This window comes from Dreissena polymorpha, chromosome 1 (assembly GCF_020536995.1).
Source record: "Dreissena polymorpha isolate Duluth1 chromosome 1, UMN_Dpol_1.0, whole genome shotgun sequence".
Lineage (NCBI taxonomy): Eukaryota > Metazoa > Mollusca > Bivalvia > Myida > Dreissenidae > Dreissena > Dreissena polymorpha.
In genome coordinates this window covers 105,555,572-105,582,690 of record NC_068355.1, presented here as the reverse complement: position 1 = coordinate 105,582,690, position 27,119 = coordinate 105,555,572, and the positions used below count along the sequence as shown (strand labels likewise).

The following is a 27,119-nucleotide window of genomic DNA, read 5'->3' as shown; positions in this document are numbered from 1 at the left end:
TTAAACAATAATTATGTGTTAATATCTTTACATGGGCAAGATTATTGACAGTGGTGATGCATTCCTATGATTTGAGATTGAGTTTGACAGATGATTTGAAGGTGTGTTGTTATTTGTTGAAAGAAGGGTCAAGACAATGAAGAGATTAAATATAAGGTACAAGTATTATTATACCCTGGTGGTGTAAAATGTTTTATAAAGAATTACATTGCAAACTATGTTTAAATGTTGCCTCCGTCTTGAAAAGTAGCCTCAAACAAGGAATCTCTAATATTATACCACTAAGCTACAGTTTTTGTGATATCATGCACTGGTCCTCAGGGTCTTCAGTATTTTTGTCTTGTTCTAACATTTAGACATTTTAACTTGTTTTACACAAAACGTTGATGTTCTTCTATAAATTTTATGTAGTTAAAATAAAAAAATATTCTTGACCCATATTAAAGGGGCCTTTTCACATTTTGGAAATTGACAAAATTAAAAATTATTGTTTAAGATACGCAATTTTCGTTGTAGTTATGATATTATGAGGAAACAGTAATACTGAACATTAACCCTTGCTGTAAATAACCATTATATGCATCTTTTGACGATTTGAAAACCTGAAAATTATAAAGCGTTGCAACACGAAACGATTTAATAATTTCGAGAGTTGTATTGTTGTTGTTTAATATTGTAACACTACGAGGATTGCCTATATAAAGTATAAAATACAAAAATCATAGTATGAGCACGGATGGCCGAGTGGTCTAGGCAATAGACTTTTACTCCAGGGGTCAGTTGTTCGAGCCCAGTTAAGGAATAATTTGTTTTCTTTCTTTAATTGTGTTCTTGTTTTTTAATAGAGCTTTTTAAATCCAATGTTTACCTTTATTAATATAAAGCATTTAATGACACACTTCAATACATGCCAAAATCTTTGAAAAGGCCCCTTTAACAAATCTGTATTATTCATGTATTTCCTAACATGCATAGAATTTCATTAATTGTGTGAGTGTTATCCACTTTTAGATGAACATAGTTGAAGAGAGAAGAGAAAGTAAAAATTCTTCAAAATCTGAAAACCAACTTGCTAACAAAAAACCTAAGTTAGTAGACACGAGTCCGAAAGCAGCAGAGAAGATAGGTTCACCCCCATAAATGGTTGGCTGGAACCTTGGAAGGGACACAGTTCACCAATTCTCGACATGGACTTCAGCCCAAATGGCAAATATGTATAACAGGGGTGGCCGAAGGTATTAAGCTTAATTCTTTTTTCGGTATATTCACCAAATAGGTACATGCATTTTCAGTTAAAATTTTTACTTAAAAAAAAACATATCAGTGTATACACACAGATTACAGTGATGTATTGTTTATTTATATAATTATACAGAATGTTATGAATCAATACTGTTAGTTCATTGCAGGGGTTAAATGATCAGATCTTTCAAATAAATGTAAATTTTAAAAGTTTGTTGAAGGTTGTGTAAAATAAAGTAAAATATGCTGGAATATACATTTCATATAAACATTAATTTTAATATTGTAAATTTTAAAGCAAGTATGGTTTGAAGGAATCATGATTTATGAACTTGAATTGCAACAGTCATATTTGTAAGTAATGGTGTATTTTTAGCTCACCTAAACTTGTGTGATCACCTTTTGTCCGTTGTCCGTCGTCCGTTGTGCGACGTCAACATTTGCCTTGTTCACTCTCTAGAGGCCACATTTATTTTCTCAATCTTCATGAAATTTTGTCAGAAGATTGGTTTCAATGATATCTTGGATGAGTTCGAAAATGGTTACATTTGCATGAAAAACATTGGCTGCCAAGGGCGGGGCATTTTTCCTTATATGGCTATAGTAAAATCTTGTTAACACTCCTCGGTCAGCAGCTGGAGCGTGTGCGTCGCGACCGAGGCGAGAGTCACCCGCAGAAGATCTTCTCAACCTTTACATATTTCCTTATAGAGGGAACTTCTGCGGGCGGCTCTGCTAATCCAGCTGAGTCCGCCACCCTCGAGCCGGACATCTTCTACACTACTATGTTCGCTGTCCTCCCCGAAGATGCAAGCGGTCTAGTCAACCGCTGTTAATCGACGGGGGGGGGGGGGGGGGGTTCGCTGTCTCCAGGATCTTGACAACCGGGGGGCCTGAAGCCACTCTGTATGCAAGGGTCAAGGAGGTAGTGTGGCTTTCACACTATACTTTCCAAGAGAGGGACTGGAGAGAGCGGGACAGCGAGCTTACCAGTGTGGAGGACGTACGGAGTGGACCTGGTGATGGTATCAGAAACATCGAGGGTGTGGCCCTAGAGAGTGGACCAGGGGCGGCGGTACTCAGTGCGCTCAACGCACTGGGGAAACCGTCTCGGGGTTGAAGACGACGGCCGGTAAAAGCGAGAGTGGTCATCAGGCAGAGCTGCTTGCTGCACTCCCTCAGCGGAGCTGCGTCCAGACAAAGAATTAATCTGGAGATTGTCTCCCCTGAAAGATCACAGGGGCAGGTCGATACCTAATGTATTCGTGAAGACGCAGAAAAAGACCTGTAAATAAACTTCAACAACACACACACTTGTTAACACTCTAGAGGCCACAGTTATTGTCTGATCTTCATAAAACCTTGGTCAGAAGATTCATCCCAATAACATCTTAGAAGAGTTCGAAAATGATGCCGGTTGGTTGAAAACATGGCCGCCAGGGGGCGGGTCATTTTTCATTATATTGCTATAGTAAAACCTTGTTTACACTCTAGAGGCACCATTTATTTTCCGCTCTTCATGAAACTTGCTCAGAAGATTTGTCCCACTGATATCTGATGAGTTCAAAATGGTAACCTTTGCTTGAAAAACCTGGCTGCCAAGGGGCGGGGCATTTTTCCTTATATGGCTAAAGTAAATTCTTGTTAACACTCTAGAGGCCACATTTATTGTCCAATCTTAATGAAACTTGGTCAGAAGATTCATCCCAATAATATCTTTGACGAGTTCGAAAATGATGCCGGTTGGTTGAAAAACATGGCCGCCAGGGGGCGGGGCATTTTTTCTTATATGGCTTTAGTAAAAACCTTGTTAACACTCTAGAGGCCACATTTATTGTCCAATCTTGATGAAATATGGTCAGAAGATTTGTCTTAATGATATCTTGGATGAGTTCGAAAATGGTTACGTTTGCTTGAAAAACATGGCCGCCAAGGGGCGGCGGCATTTTTCCTTATATGGCTATATAAGGCTATAGTAAAATCTTGTTAACACTCTAGAGGCCACATTCATAGTCCGATCTTCATGAAACTCGGTCAGAAGACTTATCCCAATAATATCTTGGATGAGTTAAAAAATGATGCCGGTTGGTTGAAAAACATGGCCACCACAGGGACGGGGCTATTTTCCTTATATGGCTATAGTAAAACCTTGTTAACACTCTAGAGGTCACATTTATTTTCCGATCATCATGAAACTTGGTCAGAAGATTTGTCCCAATGATATCTTGGATGAGTTTGAAAAGGTTTTTGTTGCTTTTAAAACATGGCCACCAGGGGCGGGGCATTTTTCCTTATGGCTATATATGGCTATAGTAAACCTTGTTAACACTCTAGAGGCCACATTTATTGTCCAATCTTCATGAAATTTGTTCCGAAGATTGGTCTCAATGATATCTTGGATGAATTCGAAAATAATTATGTTTGCTTGAAAAAATGGCTTCCAAGGGGCGGGGCATTTTTCCTTATATGGCTTTAGTAAAATCTTGTAAACACTCTAGAGGCCACATTTACTGTCCGATCTTCATGAAACTTGGTCAGAAGATTCATCCCGATAATATGTTGGATGAGTTCAAAAATGATGCTGGTTGGTTCAAAAACATGGCTGCCAGGGGGGCGGGGCATTTTTCCTTATATGGCTATAGTAAAACCTTGTTAATACTCTAGAGGCCACATTTATTTTCGGATCTTCGTGTCCCAATAATATCTTGTTACATTGTATCTCAGGTGAGCGACTTTGGGCCTTTCAGGCCCTCTTGTTTGTATTTGTACTTGTTTTCAAAATCTTTGGAAAAATCTTATCAGCACACCACTGTACATATTTAAACAAAACAAAAACAAAAAAATTGAAATGAATTTAAAAAATTCTTTTATAAATAATCTTCATACAGATGTAAAATTCAAATTCTAACACGGCACGCGACTTGTTTCTATAGACAAAGAAGGAGATCAAGTGTGGGTTATTCTGCAATAACTTATGGGCGGAGCTTAATGTTTCAAAAATAGCTTCGAATAAATAAAGAAAATATTGCAGTAAAATGCACGTGCTAAAACCCGCTCTAAAAGAAATGTAATAATTGTAGCATGTATATAAATGTAATGAAACAACAAATTGTATATTTGGTTATAAGTGGCATAACCACGCCTACAAAGAATGTTATTTGTTAGATAACGTAATTCAGAAAACATTTATAGCATGTCAGCTTTTCGGTAGCATCAAAAAACGTGACGTCATTAAATTTCTACGATTGTTGTTTTCAATGAAAGTGACGTCATCTGCAAAATATTTATGAATGAAAACGACGTCATATGTTTGTTCAATTCAATGACGTCACTAAATAGTGAACTTTGTACTAAGAAGGGCGGAGTATTGAAAAATATAGTTCACGTCCTAAAGCTTGAACCAAATCAATCAGAATCGTGTTAGAATCAAAATAATATTTTTCTATGATGGTTGTTGTCGAATAACTCACAGTAAGTTGTATAGATGCATGTTATCAAATCACTCGTGCTTCGCACTCTTGATTTAATTCCTACGCATCTATACTCCTTACTGTGGGTTATTCGACAACAACCATGATAGAAAAATATTATTTCTTAAATAACTTCTTGTTTACTGTATCTTGAGCACTTATTTACCACATTTTGTAAGAGAAGATAATTGCAAAAAGGAAACTCTGTTTGCAAATGTACAAAAGATTGTATTGGTTTAATGTTTCATATGATAGAAATAATGAAACTTAAGTATGTCTTCACAGAAAGCAATCGGTGTGGTAATGTACATGTATAAGCGTTTATCTGGGGAGACTTGGATGTATGAAAATGTGTCGAAAATTGTCCCAGATTTGCCTGTGCCGACTGCAGAGGCCTATATGCGACAACACTTTACGCCCATACATGAGCCTGGTTTTTGCAGAGCATTGCTCAAATCCGAAAAAATGTTTGTTTTTTTTTTCAGATAGATCCTTGATGCTGTGGTCAACAAAAGAATTTGAACAGAAAGAACACAAGTATATACCATTAATATTTTATGGTCCAAATGAAGCAATAAGTTGCACTATAGCAATGGTTTAGGGTATTGCATTTTTGTCCCCTACCGGTTTCACGGGAGGGGACTTATGGTTTGCGCTCCGTCTGTCTGTCTGTCCATCCGTCCGTCTGTCCGTCACACTTTTCTGGATCCTGCGATAACTTTGAAAGTTTTTAATATTTTTTGATGAAACTTGGAACATGGATAGATGGCAATATGGACATTATGCACGTCATTTCATTTTGTTCCTACGTCAAAAGTTCTGGTTGCTATGACAACAAATAGACTAGAAATACTGCTGAAAATGGTGGTTTTCTAGATCCTGCAATAACTTTAAAAGTTCTTAATATTTTTTCATGAAACTTGGAACATGGATAGATGGCAACATGGACATTATGCACGTTATTTCTCTTGTTCCTACATCAAAAATTGTGGTTGCTATGGCAACCCCCCAAAAAATATCTGAAAATGGTGGAATTTCTGACAATGGTGGAGCTGGTAGGGGACCATATTGCTTGACAAAAGCCTTGTTTTTTATACTCCCAAGTACATAGTGGAGCATACTGAAAAAGTATAAACTTAACATTTAGTTAATCTCCCATAGAGCGCTATAAGTTGAACCTTAATAAATGTAATATTGAATTTTTAAATATTTGTTAGCAAAAAACACAACACTCATTTCCCAATTTAAGTCAAAAGAACGCGATTTTCCCAATCCAAAGGGGCCCTGTCCTGTTTCCCAAAATGGTGGAAAAAACACACTGGACATGCTTTTTCATGATCCTTTATAAATGTTGCAGGGCAATACGTGGTAATGTGGATCTGGATCATGGATCAAAAGTGAAATTTAGTCCAGACTCTAAGTGAGTTTTCTTGTTCTTTGATCCTTTTGAAACTTAAATTTGATATAAACATTTGTATGCCCCCCCTTCGAAGAAGAGGGGGTATATTGTTTTGCACATGTCGGTCGGTCCGTCCGTCGGTCCGTCCACCAGATGGTTTCCGGGTGATAACTCAAGAACGCTTAGGCCTAGGATCATGAAACTTCATAGGTACATTGATCATGACTGGCAAATGACCCCTATTGATTTTCAGGTCACTAGGTCAAGGTCACAGTGACTCGAAACAGTAAAATGGTTTCCGGATGATAACTCAAGAATGCTTACGCCTAGGATCATGAAACTTCATAGGTACATTGATCATGACTGGCAGATGACCCCTAATGATTTTCAGGTCACTAGGTCAAAGGTCAAGGTCACAGTGACTCGAAACAGTAAAATGTTTTCTGGATGATAACTCAAGAATGCTAACGCCTAGGATCATGAAACTTCATAGGAACATTGATCATGACTGGCAGATGACCTCTATTGATTTTCAGGTCACTAGGTCAAAAGTCAATGTCACAGTGACTCGAAACAGTAAAATGGTTTCCAGATGATAACTCAAGAATGGTTACGCCTAGGATCATAAAACTTCATAGGTACATTGATCATGACTGGCAGATGACCCCTATTAATTTTCAGGTCACTAGGTCAAAGGTCAAGGTCACAGTGACTTGAAACAGTAAAATGTTTTCTGGATGATAACTCAAGAATGCTAACGCCTAGGATCATGACTGGCAGATGACCCCTATTGATTTTCAGGTCAAAGATCAAGGTCACAGTGACTCGAAAAAGTAAAATAGTTTCCAGATGATAACTCAAGAATGCTTAAGCCTAGGATCATGAAACTTCACAGGTACATTGATAATGACTGGCAGATGACCTCTATTGATTTTCAGGTCACTAGGTCAAAGGTCAAGGTCACAGTGACTTGAAATAGTAAAATGGTTTCCGGATGATAACTCAAGAATAATTAGGCCTAGGATCATGAAACTTCATAGGTACATTGATCATAACTGGCAGATGACCCCTATTGATTTTCAGGTCGCTAAGTCAAAGGTCAAGGCCGCAGTGACAAAATAAAATTCACACAATGGCTGCCACTACAACTGACAGCCCATATGGGGGGCATGCATGTTTTACAAACAGCCCTTGTTTTGTGTTGGCTTATCTTATGTTTTGGGGAATTTTAAAAACTAAATATTTACCTTCCTGTTTATTGTTAAAAATGTTTTCTTGGCTCAAAATGGTATGACTATTTTTGTTTTCTTTAGTCTATAACTGGTTGCAAAACAAGTTTTACATAATTTCTTACATAATTTTAAACAGTTAAACTTAATGTTATATAGAAATTTACAGTTGTGTAAATTCCTTTCACCACTCACTGCGAGGGACTAGCCCTTGAAGAAATGTATATCTTTCTTTCCATAAACCAATATCATAACAAAAGCAAACCCAATTTTCACAGTGTTTTACTTTTCATGTAATAGTACAACATTGAATGACGAAAAACAAAATGAACAAAATAATGGTTTTATTCAGGGCATTCATTGTAAGTCTGGGTAATGCAAACACAGTGCGGGTTTTTCGGATAGGGAAGAAAGAAGACGGGAGTCCAGGCAATATAACAGGCGCGCTTGACTTTCCACAGGTAAGGACAATAATTAAATAATGTTGTACAAGGTAGTCTTATAAGATAAAAAAAAATTATTTTAATAGTATTAAGGTGTCTATAAAAAGCCTTGGTTACTTTTAGTTTAATTTAATTTCTTTATGTCTGTTATTGTGAAGAACAGCCTTTTATTTTCAGTACTGTGATGATGTGAATATTATTTTTATTTGCAGAAACACAAAGCTCAAATTATCAACATAGGCATAGCAAGCAGTGGCAAGTTCATCATGTCCATTTCCTCTGACACCACCATGATTGTCTGGTCCATAAAAGGTGCCGTGCATGTTATAAACAAGTCTGTATGAAGAACAAACGAAGCAATCTAGTGAATAGTTAACCTGATGGAGGACATGTCGCTGCTGTTGATTTAATCTGTTATGCGTCTCAGAAATAATTTTTCACATGTAAGGCATTTTTATACGCCCGTTTTTCAAAACGGGATGTATTATAAGATCACCCTTGGTGGGCGGCGGTGTCCACTGCAGTGTCCGCTCTCTTATTCAAAAGTTTTCATTCCATCTTCACCAAACTTGGTCAGAAGTTGTATCTGGACAATATCTAGGTCAAGTTCAATATGGGTCATGCCTGGTCAAAAAATAGGTCACAGAGTCACTTAGTGCATTTCAAGGATTTAGCATGGCATCCGCTCTCTAATTGAAGTAGTTTTCATCCGATCTTCACCAAACTTGGTCAGAAGATGTATCAAGACAATATCTAGGTCAATTTTGAATATGGGTCATGCCGGGTCAAAAACTAGGTCATGGGGTCACTTAGTGCATTTCAAGGATTTAGCATGGTGTCCGCTCTCTAATTGAAGTAGTTTTCATCCAATATTCACCAAATCTGGTCAGAAGTTGTGTCTAAATGATATCTAGGTCAAGTTCAAATATGGGTAGTTATGTGTTGCTTAATTAAAAAAAAATCATTTTGCCACTTGAATGGTTAAGTTATCAAGTTGTCCAAAACCTTCAAACACCGTATCTTGTGACAGTTTGGCACTCTTGTTCAAGATGACATTGCATAATCGGCATATGTATGCCATGTCTTTTACAAGGTGACATTGTATAATTATCTCCTGCCATAGGCGGAGGGATATTGTTTTGGCGTTGTCCGTCTTTCCGTCCGTCTGGAGCCATATCTTGGAAGTGCCTTGGTGGATTTCATTGAAACTTGGTATGAGTATATATATGGATAAGAGGATGATGCACGCCAAATGGCATTGTACACAATCTGTTTATAACAGAGTTATGGCCCTTTGTAGCTTGAAAAAATGCTTTTTTGAGTGTGAAATATAACACTTTTGTGTCCAGAAGCATATTGGCGGGGGATATCAATTCAACGAATTTGCTTGTTCACATATGTATGCCATGTCTTTTACAAGGTGACATTGCACTATTCACATTTATATGCCATGTCTTTTACAAGGTGACAATGCACTATTCACATATGTATGCCATGGCTTTTACAAGGTGACATTCCACCATTCACATATGTATGCCATGGCTTTTACAAGGTGACATTGCAAAATTCACATATGTAGGCCATGCCTGTTTCAAGGTTACATTTCATAGTTGACATATGTATGTGATGCCTGTTGCTAGGTGATGTTCTCAGTGAGATCAACACCAACCACATGAACAACTCCTATGGAGCTGTCTCACCTTGTGGCAGATTTGTGGCTTCATCAGGTCAGTTATCATGTTATATTTGCATATTGACGTACTTGTCCGTTTAAAAGAAAATCTGTTTGCAGAGCATTGTTGTTTTTTATGCCCCCATTTCGAAGAAAAGGGGGTATATAGTTTTCGCACTGTCTGTCGGTCGGTCGGTCACACTTCGTGTCTGCTCTCTAATTCAAATAGTTCATCCGATCTTTACCAAACTTGGTCAGAAGTTGTATCCAGACAATATCTAGGTCAAGTTTGAATATGGGTCATGCCGGGTCAAAAACTAGGTCACGGAGTCACTTAGTGCATTTCAAGGATTTAGCATGGTGTCCGTTCTCTAATTGAAGTAGTTTTCATCTGATCTTAACTAAACTTGGTCAGAAGTTGTATCAAGACAATATCTAGGTCAAGTTCGAATATGGGTCATGCCGGGTCAAAAACTAGGTCACTGGGTCACTTAGTGCATTTCAAGGATTTAGCATGGTGTCCGCTCTCTAATTGAAGTAATTTTCATCTGATCTTTACTAAACTTGGTAAGAAGTTGTATTAAGACAATATCTAGGTCAAGTTCGAATATGGGTCATGCCGGGTCTAAAACTAGGTCATGGGGTCACTTAGTGCATTTCAAGGATTAAGCATGTTGTCCGCTCTCTAGTTTATGTGACTTTCTGATTTATTTTGATATTCTAAGACATTTTTATGCCCCCAAAAGAGGGCATATAGTGATCGGACTGTCTGTCCGTCAGTCTGGCCGTCACACTTTGCGTTTAGATTTCGAAAAATGCTCATAACTTCTATGTCGCTTCAGATAGCAATTTCATATTTGGCATGCGTGTGTATATGGACAAGGCCTTTCCATACGCACACAAATTTTTACCCCTGTGACCTTGACCTTGAACCTAGGGTCTGCGTTTAGGTTCGAAATCTGCGTTTAGGATTTGAAAAAAGCTAATAACTTCTACCAAGCGTTTACACAGTTATACTTTTATGTAGTGACAAAGTTACAGTTGGGGGCATCCGTGTCCTGTGGACACATTTCTTGTTTCATACAAAATCGGGTCCGTAAAAAAGTATATTTTTTTCCCAAATGGGAGCTTAAAATTCCTGGAAGGTTATTTTTTTTTAGTTCTCAATATTTTGTTCATCTTCCATTCATATAAATTCAACCTTAGTAAATATACTACTGAAAACACTTATTAACTCCATTTTCAAGCATTTTTTAGCGAAACAACAAGAACAAGATTTTCCCAATTTTAGTCAAAACGTCAAATTGAATTTTCCCAATCCAAAGGGACCCGGCCCCATTCCCAAAATGGTGAAAAAAAACACTGCAGAGAAATTATGTTTAGCAAACTCTATCAAACTTGCACTTTTCTGTTTATGCACTGTTACAACATGGACAATGGTACAATTGACTGCACCATGTCTGCAATAATTTAATACTGAAACATGCTAGTTTGACTGCACAGTAAATAACAATTTTGGTAAGGCAAAATAGTTAGAACAGTTCATTTAAAAATCCCAGTTTCTACATGTGTGTCACTATATTTGTTTGGTCATTGATAATTCACCTTGTATCAAAAGTGTGTTTAGTAGGTATATGGATATTAACAAAATGTACACCTCAGAAGGAGCCATTCTAAAACCAATGGTGTTTAATCAGTTAACATATTTATTCCCTTAATGGATGGGAGGCATTTAGAATTGCATTTTTTTATAGGTCTGTACATGTATGTCCTGATGCTTGTTTGTTTAAGCCTCTTAAAATACTGGTTGGATCTTGCTCAAACTTTCACCATTGAACTACCTTAAATTGTAGTTGATGGAAAGGAAGGATTTAGAACATCATCGGCATGATCATGGCTCTTTGTCTGTTTGTTTAATATTGTTGCCTGAGGCTGGTGTTTTAATGTTCTTTAATTACTGTGGAGATCTTGCTTAAACTTTCACAGCTGAATGACCTTAATGTGTAAATAATCTTAAAGAAAGATATTTTTGCGGGGACAATTTTTTGTCAGAATAACTGTCCTTTGTTGTTTTTTCATTTGTAGAATATATAGAATATATGACAATTGTTTTACTAGGCAAATTGTTTTAGCTCCATCTTAAAGTTCCCTTGTTAATCAAATTGTGTTAAAATCTGATCAAACACTGTCCATTAATTTATACCCATTTTGAGAATGTGTTATAACATCCCTTCTTAAGGCAGATTTTAATTACCCGATTTACAAGGATCCTTTAGATCTTATTTGTATTAAGTGTACATAAAGTAAAGTCTATGGATCATGATTATCTTATGATGTTTCTAAGTTTGTAATGTCAACATTAAAAGTCTCTTGTAAATCTTTTCAGATTGGCAATGTACTGTATTTTAAACTGTGTTATGTATGTGATTATATACTGTGTACATTGATGAGACTATAATTAATATATATATATATAGTTCCACAATTTTCTTCGCACCTTTTTCCACTATATACATTTGTATATGTAAGATTAAGTTCAAAATTGTGTGTCTTCAACTCCTCTTAGCCGATATTGCTTAATACTAGTACTTAAAGTTTCACAGCTGAACGTGCAGATGTTCATTATGGAAAGAGTTTTGGGCCTCTGTCTTTTTGTTTGCTTTAAAAAATATAGAGGATTTGTCTGTTTTCAAACATGAGTTGTAGAGACATCAGTGTCTGTAACATTTCTATTTTAATTGCATTTTTCAGGCTTCACACCTGATGTGAAAGTTTGGGAAGTGTGTTTTACAAAGTCTGGTGCATTTTTCATGCTTCACACCTGATGTGAAGGTTTGGGAAGTGTGTTTTACAAAGTCTGGTGCATTTTGCAGGCATCACACCTGATATGAAGGTTTGGGAAGTGTGTTTTACAAAGTCTGGTGCATTTTGCAGGCTTCACACCTGATGTGAAGGTTTGGGAAGTGTGTTTTACAAAGTCTGGTGAGTTCCATGAGGTTCGTAGAGCGTTTGAATTGAAAGGTCACGCTGCTGGCGTCCACTGCTTCAGTTTTAACCACGATTCCACAAGAATGGCATCTGCATCGAAAGATGGAACTTGGAAATACTGGGATACAAACAGTAAGATGTAGTCAAACTGAATAGGTTTCTTTGTACAACATGCATTTCATGTCATTCGCAGGATGTTACAATTCCAAACTTGTTAAACAATATTCTTTAATTATGTGATTATCAAAAAATTACATTGGCCATTATAACTTATTCTTAGTTTTTGAGCCAACTTTTTAGTTGAACTTTTTATACCATGAAATCTGTCTTATTAGCTCGACTTTTCAAAGAAAAATGAGAGCTATACTACTCGCCCAGGCGTCGCCATCGGCGTTGGTTAAAGTTTTGTATAAAGTCAAATAACTTTAACGCTATCAAAGATAATTAACTCAAACTCAGAATACTTATTTATGGCAACAAGACAATTGTGAAGGTCAAGGTGCATAACTCTGTCAGCATTATTTTTAGAGTTATGCCCCTTTTTATACTAAGAAAATTGAAAGTATTGTGTTTAGGTCCACTTTATTCCTAAAGTATAATAGTTATTGCTTTCAGACTTGGAACACTCGCTAACTATCATAAGGGGACAGTACAGGACAAGTTGCATAACTCTGGTTGTCATTTTGACGGAATTATGGCCCCTTTTGCGACTTAGTAACTTTGAATTTTTTTTTAAATTTTGTGTTTAGATGCACTAAAGTATCAAGGCTATTGCTTTCAAACTTCAAATACTTTCTTACTATCAAGAGGGTACTGTACCTGGCAAGTTGAATTTGACATTGACCTTTGAATGACCTTTAATCTCGGGGATCCAGACATAAGCACCCCAGGACAAAACCCCCCCAAATGAAAACATGAACATTTGGACAATTGCCCCCCAGTAGAAATGACAGGTAGGATATAAGCCCCCCAGTGCTTATTTTGCATCTGGACATTTGCCCCCCAGTGCCTAATTTTCAACGTGTGTGTATGCATTCCTACCAAACAAACAACAGTCTACGTATGAAGAAGTGTTCGGCGATGTGATGGATGCTTGTGACAGATATGAACTCACACCAAATCCAACTTCAGTCTCTTGTGACTTTGAAATATCAATCCACAGAGCTATAAACACTATGTTAGGTCCTCATGTCAACATCCAGGGTTGTTTTTACCACCTAACGCAGTCAACATGGAGAAAACTGCAAATTGACGGTCTGTCGGTTCTGTACAAAGAAGATGAGTCTATCAAACACTTCTGTGGAATGATCGATGAATTGGCATTTTGCCAACAGACTGTGTGCAGGAGGGAATGCGGTACCTGCGCTCAGTTGTGCCAGAAGAACTCAGTGAAATATTGGAATATTTTGACACTTATTATGTTAGTGGCCCTTACCAGTCAACTCAGGGGTCAAGAGGAGTGATCAAAGTTACCCGAACAAACAATCCCAGGTATCCAGTTGATATGTGGAATGTGAATGAAGCGACTCTGAATTACGGGTCACGTACCAACAATATTTGCGAGTCTTGGAAAAATGGATTCGCCTATCTCGTAGGACAGAAGAACCCCATTCTGTGGTATTGTATGAGTAGCATTCAGAAGGATCAGATCAATGAGTTGATAGAACTTGGACGGTTGAGACAGGGTGATCAAGTGAGGAAACGGGTGAGGAGGGAAGTGAAACAGTACCAACAGAAGTTGAAGAGTCTGTTTCAACAGTTTTCCGAGGGAAAGAAGACTGTCTCTGCATTTCTGCAGGTGCTTGGACATTTGATCAGATTTAAGTATTGATGCCAATGTAAGTTTTGAAGAGTGTAATATGAGAGTATGTCTAAAGTGTGTAAATAATATCATGTATTTGATTCCATTATATTATACGAGTTGTTCCAGTAAGACTGATTAAACATGTTCAATGGTTCAATGGGTTAGAACGTATATAATGCAATAATTAATTCCAGCAACAATTTCTTGTTTTTCAATATAATATAATGTGTTTTCAATTTACAATAATAATTAAATGGATTTATTGTTATATAGAATATTAATTCTTTCCAAAAATGTGCTTCTTTTGTGCTTCATAATATATGATAATTCTCTCTATTCAAACACGTGATGTTATAAATTGCATTTTTGTGATAAACTGCTTTAAAGTATGTACAATTGTAATTGCTATTGTATTTATAATTGCAAAATAAAGATCTTTTTTTTAACATGGTATATTCTTATTTATCCCTTCCATTATTTAAGCCTTTCAGTGGTGGTAATGGGATAAATGGATTATCATCTCAAAGGTTTTGAGTAATCAGGTGGTGATAATTGTACATGATTATCTGCTCAATCGAGTAATGTCATTGAAAATTAGGCACTGGGGGGCAAATGTCCACTTCTAAAAAAAGCAATGGGGGGCAAATGTCCAGATGCAAAATAAGCACTGGGGGGCTTATATCCTACCTGTCATTTCTACTGGGGGGCAATTGTCCAAATGTTCAATTTTTGATTGGGGGGTTTTTGTCCTGGGGGGCTTATGTCCTACAATCTTAATCGATTAATCTCGAGGTCAAATAAATAAATTAGGATCAGATGATTTGATTCATACTTTGACAAAACAACACTTACCTGACATACCACAATGGACTCCACCCAAACCATCCCCAATGCCCCACCCAGAATCCTATAAACATAAAAATTATTTATTTTTAGCTCGACTGTTTTCAGAGGAAACCCGAGGTATTGTCATAGCCAGCTCATCGTGTCGTCCGCCGTCTGCGTCGTGCTAAAACCTTGACATTTTGATCTAAAATCAAAGTGCTTCCACCTACAACTTTGAAACTTCATATGTAGATGCACCTTGTTGAGTTCTACACGCCACACCCAATTTTGGGTCACTAGGTCAAAGGTCAAGGTCACTGTGACCTCTAAAAAAAAAATTCTGACAAGCTTTCATTTATTCAAAACTGCACCCGCAGCTGAGCGTTGGCACCTGTTATGTGGTGCTCTTGTTATTATTTTATTTTTGAAAGACCGTCAAACCATCCTTCCCAAGCTATTGCTATCAAACTTGAAATATAATCTTATTAGTTTGTTTTATGTCTTTACAAATGTTCAATAGATTGTGGAAAGTATACCTGAACTCAGAATGGTCTATAATGTACAACTTCTTTAAAACATAAGCAATCAATATGTTACAATTATGGTCCTCTTCCAGTTAGAATATGACTATATTACCTTGACCGTATTGAATATGAACAATTTCCACATGATGGCTTACGCTATACTGTCAAGCACGCGAAAAGTCAAGCGCGCTGTCTTCTGACAGCTCTTGTTATGCTCCCCCAAAATTTATTTTGGGGGGAGCATATAGTCGCCGCTTCGTCTGTCCGTCCGTGTGTCCGTCCGTCCGTGCACAATTTTTGTCCGGGCTATTTCTCAGCAATTAATGACCGGAATTCAATGAAACTTTATGGGAAGCTTCAATACCAAGAGGAGATGTGCATATTATTAGCCGGTTCTGGTCGGATGATTTTTCACAGAGTTATGGCCCTTTGAAATTTTCCATTAACTGTACATATAGTGTCTTGTCCGGGCTATTTCTCAGCAACTAATGACCGGAATTCAATGAAACTTTATGGGAAGCTTCACTACCAAGAGGAGATGTGCATATTATCAGCAGGTTCTGGTCAGATGATTTTTAACAGATTTATGGCCCTTTGAAATTTTCTATAAAAAAATTCTTGTCCCCCCAACTACTGTGCCCTCAAGACGTTTCCTTTTATCTGAGTATATAGTAGTGCAATATTGTGACAAAAAAAAACTTTTGGGAGCATCACCCGTCTCTGACGGTTTCTTGTTAATGAAGGCATGCACTTTTGATTCCTTATATGTGTATTCATATGATTCTTTTTATGCCCCCGGTAGGGTGGCATATAGCAGTTGAACTGTAAGTCCGTTTGTCGGTCTGTCTGTCTGTGTGTCTGTCCGAAAACTTTAACATTGGCCATAACTTTTGCAATATTGAATATAGCAACTTGATATTTGGCATGCATGTGTATCTTATAAAGCTGCACATTTTGAGTGGTGAAAGGTCAAGGTCATCCTTCAAGGTCAAAAGTCGAAAAATACAATCCAAGGGAAGTAATAAGTTTAAAAGGGAGATAATTTCTAAACCTGCCAAATGATATATTGAAATTTTATTTCAAAGCGGCGCAATAGGGGGAATTGTGTTTCTGTCAAACACATCTCCTGTTGTATAATGCTTATGCAGTTAGCCCAGTTTACACAGAGACTGTCTCATATTAAATTCAGTTGTGGTAATGTAAGTGGAGGGATATTTAAAAGTGAATTGTCTCCCTTTTCCTTTTGAGATTGTTAAGTTATTCGGATAAATGGTTCAAAGTAGTTGTTCAATGAACAGGTAAGTTACATCCCTTTGTAGCTGTGTTGAATGGTCTATATAAATGAAAATTTATTACATGAATTATTATGTATTTTAAATGAACATAACATTTATTTGTTCTAGCCATGCAATTATGAATAGATTCACATTAAACTAGAAGGTTTTGAGTATGTTTTTGCTTGCCTTCGCCTTGACTTTGATAAATTCCATTCATTTTGTAAGTCATCCTATGCTATTAATTGCAGTTCGTTACGACATGAACCAGGACCCATACCTGCTGTTCACAGGCAGCTTAAAGTGGTCAGGTCCCTGCATCATATCCTTGTCCCCGGATGGACGCACCGTAGCCATGGCTCAACATTTAGGAATATACGTCTGTAACTCTTCTGGGCAAGACGAGGAGGTCATTGAAAATGTACATTCAGGTGAGCATCCATTTTATTAGAAAAGTTTTAAGAGTAGTTGTTAGCTCAACTATTTATTGAATACCGTAAAACGTTGTGTATAACGCGCATTTATGTATAACGCGCATCTACTTTTTAAAGCTAAAAAATCGGGAAAAAAAGTTTTTGAAGCAAAAAAATCGGGGGAAAAATTCCGTACCGCAGGCTAACTGAAAATCGTTATATTTACATTGCCGATCTTACTTATTCTTTTATTGCTTCAATTATAAATTATTTTTAAGACGATAACGATACAACTAGTTGGTGTTTTTTTTTAATCATATTATGCGTAAAATTAAATGTTTGGATTTAAATGAATTATGCATGAAATGCACACTTTCCACGAGGATACCATCAAGGTTTTCATCATATGTCTCCGAAGTAACTGTCCACGATTTTATCGTGGAGTACACATAACGGATGGATTAGTTATAACTAAAAAAATGACATTATTGATTGGTATTGTCACCTGGTTATTCATGCATGACTAATGCACAACCGCGCGTTTTATTTACAATGCCGATATCATGCGTTCTTTTCGAGTGTCTAAAATTGACAGGAGACTTTAACGACTCAAACTTCTCAACACTATCGCGACATAACCGGCGATAAACAAACAATGGAGGTGTGAAGCCGTTTGCCGGTTCGCATGTTTTGATAATAGCCCAGCTACACAAAACTTGACAGGTGACGCAAATTGCTCAATAATCACATCCTCAATCTTGACAAGACGTATGAAAACGTGTAAACAAACACAGCATCAATTTTATTAACACATTTGAAAAGCAAGAAAAATAATCTTAAATATATCGGGAAATACCTTGCCGACATACTATTGTAAATCGACAAGTGCCCCCAAATAAATTGTGTAACCCTAGTACAGTAGGGTATAATATTGTGGGAAAAGTAAACAATAACATTTAAATAAAAATGGCTTCCTCGTTTTTCATTCTCTTCTTCAAATTTATTTGATTTCAATGCTCTGTACGTACCTGAAAAAAGATAGAAAATATATATGTTAACTTTATAATGTTTGTTCATCTTATTCAGATCGTCAATATAACACTATTATTAACATAGTTACAGTTAAAACACCGGAAAACAGAATGATGCGAATTACCGCTACTGGGTAACTGACAGCGAAAAAATGTCTTGGCATGGCTGTAGTTGTGCATAACGCGCATCAAGTTTTTAAAATGAAATTTTGGGGTAAAAAAGTGCGCCTTATACACAACTTTTTACGGTAGTCAGAGCTTTACTGCTCACTCAAATGTTTGTGGGCATCTTTATCCGCATCAGCAATAATATGCTCTGGTAAGCATCTTCAAATCTCTGTTTCTACTACAGGTAATCCATTGAAACTTTATTGAAACTTTGTGTAAGGTGTGAAGTCACTTACCAAGCCCCAGAACTGTAAATGATCAGAATTATGCCCCTGTTTGTTACTTAGTAAATTGGGCCATCCTTAAAAAATTTTTTGTTTGGCATAACCCGACCGACCCACTCAAATCGGCCCGACTGATTTTTTATTTTGTCACTTTCCAACAAAAGATTTTTTTGCTCGCCAAAAATTCTTTCCGCTAAATTTTGCCTTTACGCTTTTTATCCTTTCCGGTTATTTGCGTCATTTAATTGAATGCTCTTTCAAGGATATCTAGAATAGCAATGAACAAAACGCGTACCGGTATTTATTTGAGTCGCCTATTTATTTGACATATGCATATGCGATTAATTAGATCTTAAATACAATTAAACCGCTCCTGTTTTTCTTGTATCCCTTTAATTAAAATATGCTGCTGTTGTTCAGGATAGTTTGGGAGTAAAAAACAAATTTATTAATTATCACCGTTCAATTTAATTCGGCAATCGGCAGAGATGTGTATTATTATCGCCATATCACTAATTATTTAATTATCACTCTTTAATTCAGATCGGTAAATATTCGGAAGGAAGATGAAAAGTGGTCAGCTTAGAAATATTTATTGACGGGTATTGTCACATTTTTGTTTCATTTGTTTATCTCTAGCGACTGGCCGCTATTTTGAAGGCAGACTGCGATATTAAATGTGTATTCAAATTATACAACATCTGTGCATAAATGACCCAATATTATCCGATTGCTCCACCCTTTCTCACGTTTCATTTGACAACGTCATGTCATGTGAAAGCGAGCTCAATGTTGATTGGCCAGCTACCATGTGCACTTCAATAAAAATAAGGCCAGGTCAAGCGATGTCTAATCGCGTACATACCAGGTTTTGTTAATTGTTTGAATTGCGAACACTTTCATTGAAACAAAGAGACAAATATAGAAAACCAGTCCGGATTAAAATGGCGGATGATTTCAACGCAATTTTACTAGATTTTCGAATTTTCGCAATTTATATTTTTCGTGAGCCAAATTCTCAATATTTTTGCAAATGGCGCAGATGGCTCAAATGGCGAACGACAGCACGAGCATTGCGAACGTGTTATTATTGGAATAAATGCTAACTATTACAGGGCTCGCGCTGTCTTTCGCCATTTGCGAAAATATAGCGAATTTGGCTCAAGAAAAATATAATTTGCAAATATGCTAAAATCTCGTTAAATTTCATTGAAAACATCCGCCATTTTAATCTGGATTGTTTTTTTTTTAAACTATTTTTTCTCTTTGTTTCCATGAACGTTTTGAAGCGCATATGGTGCTGGCCAATCAACATTGAGTTCGCTATGGGGTAATATTGGGTCATTCATGCGCAGATAATGGAATACACAGTTGAAATTGTCGTCTGCCTGCAATATAATGGCCGATGGCAAAAGTCGTATAAAAAATAATCAAATGAAAATAAGCGTAACACTCAATAAAATATTTTTAAGCTGATCACTTTACAACTTTCTACCGTCTGCATTAAAGTATGATAATTAAATAATTAGTTACATGTCTAAGATGTTACACCTTTCTGTTCTTGATTGAAATTAAAATGTTATAATTACTTTGTTGTTTTTTACTCACAAACTATGTAAAGTAATATGTCAACAAAATAGTATATTAATTACGTATTTGCTAGGTTACTTGTTTTCATTTTCTGTAGTCTATAAACGATATGCACATTTTTATGTGCAAAATGCGTACAATTTTTCGGACTCTCGTTTTCGGATAAAGTATTTTTTGTCTATTATATTATATTTATGCCCCCCTTCGAAGAAGAGGGGGTATATTGCTTTGCTCATGTCGGTCGGTCTGTCGGTCCGTCCACCAGGTGGTTGTCAGACGATAACTCAAGAACGCTTGGGCCTAGGATCATGAAACTTCATAGGTACATTGATCATGACTCGCAGATGACCCCTATTGATTTTGAGGTCACTAGGTCAAAGGTCAAGGTCACGGTGACCCGAAATAGTAAAATGGTATTTGAATGATAACTCAAGAACGCTTACGCCTAGGATCATGAAACTTCATGGGTAGATTGATCATGACTCGCAGATGACCCCTATTGATTTTGAGGTCACTAGGTCAAAGGTCAAGGTCACGGTGACCCGAAATAGTAAAATGGTTTCCGGATGATAACTCAAGAACGCATACGCCTAGGATCATGAAACTTCATGGGTAGATTGATCATGACTCGCAGATGACCCCTATTGATTTTGAGGTCACTAGGTCAAAGGTCAAGGTCACGGTGACCCGAAATAGTAAAATGGTTTTCGGATGATAACTCAAGAACACATATGCCTAGGATCATGAAACTTCACAGGTAGATTGCTCATGACTCGCAGATGACCCCTATTGATTTTGAGGTCACAAGGTCAAAGGGCAAGGTCACGGTGACCCGAAATAGTAAAATGGTTTTCGGATGATAACTCAAGAACGCTTTTGCCTAGGATCATGACACTTCATAGGTACATTGATCGTGACTTGCAGATGACCCCTATTGATTTTCAGGTCACTAGGTCAAAGGTCAAGGTCACAGTGACAAAAAACGTATTCACACAATGGCTGCCTCTACAACGGACAGCCCATATGGGGGGCATGCATGTTTTACAAACAGCCCTTGTTTCGATGTTCTTTATACAAAAAATAGACTTACGAATACACATGCGGTGATACCGACGGTGCAGAAAATATTTACCGATTTCCTTTCATGAGGCAGAAGACTTGGAGCTTTATTTGATAATTACCATTCAGTTTGGTTTATGTCGGAGTTCAATTTCATTAAAAAAATACTAAAAAATATATAAAAATCCCTACCTACCTACCCACCCAAATTTACCTGGGTCGGGTTATGCCAAACAAACAATTTTTTAAGGATGGCCTTGGTTAAGGTAAACATGCAACAACTCCATATCACTGTCTTCTACAGGTGTTCCGTTGAAAACATACATGTGTGTATGGTTTATTATGCTTCCCCAAAATTTCTTTTCGGGGAGCATATAGTCACCGCTTTGTCTGTCTGTGTTTGCGTCTGTCTGTCCGTCTGTGCACAATTTTTGTCCGGGCTATTTCTCAGCAACTAATGACCGGAATTCAATTAAACTTTATGGGAAGCTTCACTACCAAGAGGAGATGTGCATATTATCAGCGGGTTTTGGTCGGATGATTTTTCACAGAGTTATGGCCCTTTGACATTTTTTAAATTTTCCATTAACTGTACATATATTGCAATTCTTGTCCGGGCTATTTCTCAGCAACTAATGACCGAAATTCAATGAAACTTTATGGGAAGCTTCACTACCAAGAGGAGATGTGCATATTATCAGCGGGTTCTTGTCGGATGATTTTTTACAGAGTTATGGCCCTTTGAAATTTTCTATAAAAAAAATTCTTGTCCCCCCAATTACTGTGCCCTCAAGACGTTTCCTTTCATCTGAATATATAGTGCAATATTGTGACAAAAAAAAACTTTGGGAAGCATCACCCGTCTCCGACGTTTTCTTGTTATGCAAGTCACTGCCCAAGACCCAAAAATGTGACCAGAAAATAAGCAGTATGATACACCTTTTTGAACTTTAAAAATTCAGGTAAACATTTGCATCAACCTTTTATGTCAGTCTACTACAGATATTGAAAAGAAACTTTGCTTATATGTTCAAATCTTTTTAACTTTTCACTGACAAAGACCTATAACTCTGACTAGACTTAAAGCAATATTATGCCCCCTTTTGTACTCGGGTTAAGGTTTTATTGCAATTGAAAATTCAGGTTTAAGTTTGAATTCAACAAGTGCATATCTCTGTACCTACTACATATATATATATATATCTATTTAAACTTTACACATGTCTTGTGATCATCATGCAAGGTCACAGACTAAAGCCCATAACTCTTTTTGCTATTAAGCAGTTTTATGTGTCTTGTACTGTTGTATTTTAGAAATTTATTTAAAAGTTTGTTTTCATCAGCTCCTATTTTTAGCTGACATGCAGACGCAGCATTGGGTTGCATTTGGGGAAAGTTGAAGTCAATGTTACAAACAAACAAAAAAGTTTGTGCTCAATATCTTTAGAAAGAATGTGGATATTGTGCTGATTTTTGTGTGTAGATTGCTTGCATGCAGGTTGAAAGTGAGATTGCCTTGTTGCCATTTCATCAAGGTCCTCTTTTGCAAAAATATATAACTGATTTCTACTCAATAAATTTAGATTGTGAAATTATTTTGTGTCTGTTGGTAGCTTATATGCAGACCTTGTCTGGAAAGTGATTCAAATTCACTGCGCAAGGGAGACAAAATGAATAAATTTGGAAAAATTATTTATGCCAAAGGACTGAATATTACCATGATATCAATCATCCTAAGAACCTTAACACCTTCATACTGTTATGGCGATTATTTTGATTTCACAGGAGGTTTTGCCCTTTTTGATTCAACCCAATGATATCTTGGACGAGTTCGAAAATAGTTTTGGTTGGTTGTAAAACATGGCCACCAGGGGTTGCAGCATTTTTCCTTACATTACCGTTAGGCCCTTTGTATTAATTTAGTCATGTGAAACAATTCAAAGAAAACCTGTATGTCTGAAAATTAAGTTAAAAAAAAATGGTTTGGCTGATTTAGAGGGTCTGAAAACTTAGAGTTATTAGTGTACATCTTAGAAACTAGAGCTAATGCAACATTTTCTAATGACTGTCTTTATGTTTGGTACCTACATATGCACTTATGTTTAAATATTTGTTACATTTTTTCAGAAATTTCATCTCAGTTAGGGTTTGACAACTCAGGAAAGTATCTACTCAGTGCTGGAGAAAAGCAGGTCCACATCCTACATAATATCACAGGTTAGTGGTATTATCACAAGTCAGTCATGTAATACCACGGGCAAGTCATATAATATCACAGGCAGGTATGTTGATATCACAGGAAAGTCATGTAATATCACATGTAAGTTGTATAATATCACAGGTAAGTCATATAATACCACAGGTAAGTCATATACGATCACAGGCAGGTATTATATTCCCAGGCAAGTCATATAAGTTTATGGGTAAGTCATATAATATCACAGGTAAGTCATATAATATCACAGGTAAGTCATATAATATCACAGGCAGGTATTATATTCACAGGCAAGTCATATAAAATCACAGGTTAGTAATATAATATCACAGGTAAGGCATATAGCATCACAGGTTAGTAATATAATATCACAGGTAAGGCATATAATGTTATAGGAAAGTCATATTATATCACATGCAAGTCATATAATATCACAGGGAGGTATTGTAATATCACAGGAAAGTCATATAATATCAAACGCAAGTTAAAAATATCACAGACAGGTATTATAATATCACAGACAAGTCCAACAGCACAGGCAGGTATTATAATTATACCCCCACAAACAAAGTTTAAGGAGGGTATATAGGAGTGAACTTGGTCAGTCTGTCTGTCGGTCGTATTAAGTGTCCGCTCTCCAATACAAGTTGTTTTCTTCCGATCTTCACGTCAGAAGTTGTATCTAGATGATGGCTAGGTCAAGTTTGAATATGGGTCATGCTGGGTCAAAAACTAGGTCAGGGGGTCACTAAGTGCGTTTAAAACATTCAGCATGGTGGCCGCTGTCTAATTCAAGTAGTTTTCATCCAATCTTCACCAAGCTTTGTCAGAAGTTTCATCTAGATGATCTCTAGGCCAAGTTTGAACATGGGCCATGCCGGGCCAAAAACTAGGTCACGGGGTAACATAGTGCATTTTTAGCTCATCTATTTTTTGAAAAAAAATTATGAGCTATTGTCATCGCGTCGGCGTTGGCGTCCGGTTAAGTTTTGCGTTTAGGTCCACTTTTCTCAGAAAGTATCAATGCTATTGCATTCAAACTTGGTACACTTACTTACTATCATGAGGGGACTGGGCAGGCAAAGTAAGATAACTCTGGCGTGCATTTTGACAGAATTATGTGCCCTTTTTATACTTAGAAAATTGAAAATTTTGGTTAAGTTTTGCGTTTAGGTCCACTTTTCTCAGTGAGTATCAATGCTATTGCATTCAAACTTGTTACACTTACTTACTATCATGAGGGGACTGGGCAGGCAAAGTTAGATAACTCTGGCATGCATTTTGACAGAATTATGTGCCCTTTTTAACCAGGTTTTCCGAAGTTTTGGTTAAGTTTTGTGTTTAGGTCCATTTTATTCCTTAAGCATCAAAGCTATTGCTTTCATACTTGCAACACTTACTAACTTTCATAAGGGGACTGTGCAGGCAAAGTAATGTAACTCTGACTGGCATTTTGACAGAATTATGTGCCCTTTTTATACTTAGAAAATTGAAAATTTGATTAAGTTTTGTGTTTAGGTCCACTTTATTCCTACAGTATCAAAGCTATTGCTTTCATACTTGCAACACTTATTAACTATCATAAGGGGACCGTGCAGGCAAAGGTATGTAACTCTGACTGGCATTTGGACGGAACTATGGGCCCTTTATACTTAGAAAATTTAAAATTTGGTTAAGATTTATGTTTTGGTCCACTTTACCCCTAAAGTATCATAGATATTGCTTTCATACTTGGAACACTCAAAAACTATCATAAGGGTACAGTAAAAGGACAAGTTGCATAACTCTGGTTGTCATTGTTACGGAATTATGGCCCTTTTTTGACTTAGTAACTTTTAATATATGGTTAAATTTTGTGTTTCGATCCACTTTACTTCTTAAGTATCAAGGCTATTGCTTTCAAACTTCAAATACTTTCATGCTATCATGAGGTTACTGTACCTGGCAAGTTGAATTTTACCTTGACCTTTGAATGACCTTGACTCTCAAGGTCAAATTATTAAATTTTGCTAAAATTGCCATAACTTCTTTATTTATGATTAGATTTGATTGATACTTTGACGAAACTACTCTTACCTGACATACCACAATAGACTCCACCCAAACCGTCCCCCGTGCCCTCCCCCCCACCCCCCCCCCCACCCCTATTTTTTTTTTTTTAAGATCATCTCACAAATGACCACCACACCCTCACACTATACCCACCCCCCCAATTTTTTTGTTTTAATTTTTTTTGTTTTTAAGATCATCTCACAAATTACCACCACACCCTCACACTATACCCCACCCCCCCCCCCCCCAATTTTTTTTTAACGGTTATGTTTGAAATACCGTCCAACCATCGCACCCAAAAAATCCCCCCCCCCCCATCGCCCTTCCCCCCATCCCCCCATCCCCCCCCACCCCCCACCCCCCACCCCCCCCCCCCCCCCCCCCGCCCCCGATTTTTTTTTCGCTTTTTTGGAAGATAATGTAATAACTGTCCACAACCCCACACTATACACCCCTCTTCACTCCACCCCTCCCTCCTTTGTGATCTTTGTGATTGAAAATGAGAGTCCCTTCACCTTTAAAAAGAAAATAGATGAGCGGTCTGCACCCGCAAGGCGGTGCTCTTGTTTAACATTCATCATGGTGTCCGTTCTCTTATTCAAGTAGTTTTCATCCGATCTTCACCAAACTTGGTCAGAATGTTTTATCTAGATAATCTTAAGGTTAAGTTCAAACATGGGCCTTGCTGGGTCAAAAACTAGGTCACGGGGTCACTAAGTGCTTTTTAAACATTGAGCATGGTGTCCGCTTTCTAATTGAAGTTGTTTACTTCCAATCTTCACCAAACTTGGTCAGAAGTTTTATATAGATGATCTCTAGGCCATGTTCGAACATGGGCCATGCTGGGCCAAAAACTAGGTCACTGGGTCACTTAATGCGTTTTACACATTCAGTATGGTGTCCCGCTCTCTTTCAAGTACTTTTCATCAGCTCTTCATGTGAGGGTATTCGTCACGTCTGTGACAAAGCTCTAGTTAGCCATAAATAACACAGACAATTCATATGATATTGAAGTAAAAATATATTATATCTCAGGCATGCTATAAATATCACAGACAAGTCATATGATATCGCAGGAAAGTCATATTATATCATAGGCATTTATTATTATATCACAGGCAAGTCATTTAATAGGCAGGTATAATAATATTACATCATCATTATCATTCCCTTGACCGGTTGGGCCATTGGGGGGAAATGAGGGACGACAGTACAGTACAGTAATCCTCTTCCAGTCAGGTCTATAATGTGCTGCTGAGAGTAATTCATCCAAGGGAAGGGATGTCCACTTTTTAGCTCGACTATATATATATATATATATATATATATATATATATATATATATATATATATATATATATATATATATATATATATATATATATATATATATATTGAAGCTTTCCTACTCACCCCGGCGTTGGCGTTACTGTTGGCGTTGGAATGTTAAAATTTGTTTACCACCTCAAATATTTCCTATGTTCCTTGACATGTTGC

General features: G+C 37.0%; 2 protein-coding genes across 2 annotated transcripts in view; both read left to right on the top strand.

Moving 5' to 3' along the window:
- Window positions 1-27,119, top strand: part of LOC127865197 (eukaryotic translation initiation factor 4H-like) — a 394,459-nt gene that overhangs the window by 327,086 nt on the left and 40,254 nt on the right. The gene's annotated exons all lie outside the window — the stretch shown is intronic.
- Window positions 5,202-27,119, top strand: part of LOC127865211 (transducin beta-like protein 2) — a 59,425-nt gene continuing 37,507 nt past the window's right edge. The window contains exons 1-8 of the mRNA XM_052405207.1: window positions 5,202-5,249; window positions 6,070-6,132; window positions 7,693-7,801; window positions 7,996-8,095; window positions 9,424-9,510; window positions 12,390-12,575; window positions 17,122-17,301; window positions 23,483-23,572. Coding sequence (XP_052261167.1) covers window positions 5,209-5,249; window positions 6,070-6,132; window positions 7,693-7,801; window positions 7,996-8,095; window positions 9,424-9,510; window positions 12,390-12,575; window positions 17,122-17,301; window positions 23,483-23,572 — 856 coding nt within the window. The 5' untranslated portion in view covers window positions 5,202-5,208. The remainder of the gene's footprint in view (window positions 5,250-6,069; window positions 6,133-7,692; window positions 7,802-7,995; window positions 8,096-9,423; window positions 9,511-12,389; window positions 12,576-17,121; window positions 17,302-23,482; window positions 23,573-27,119) is intronic.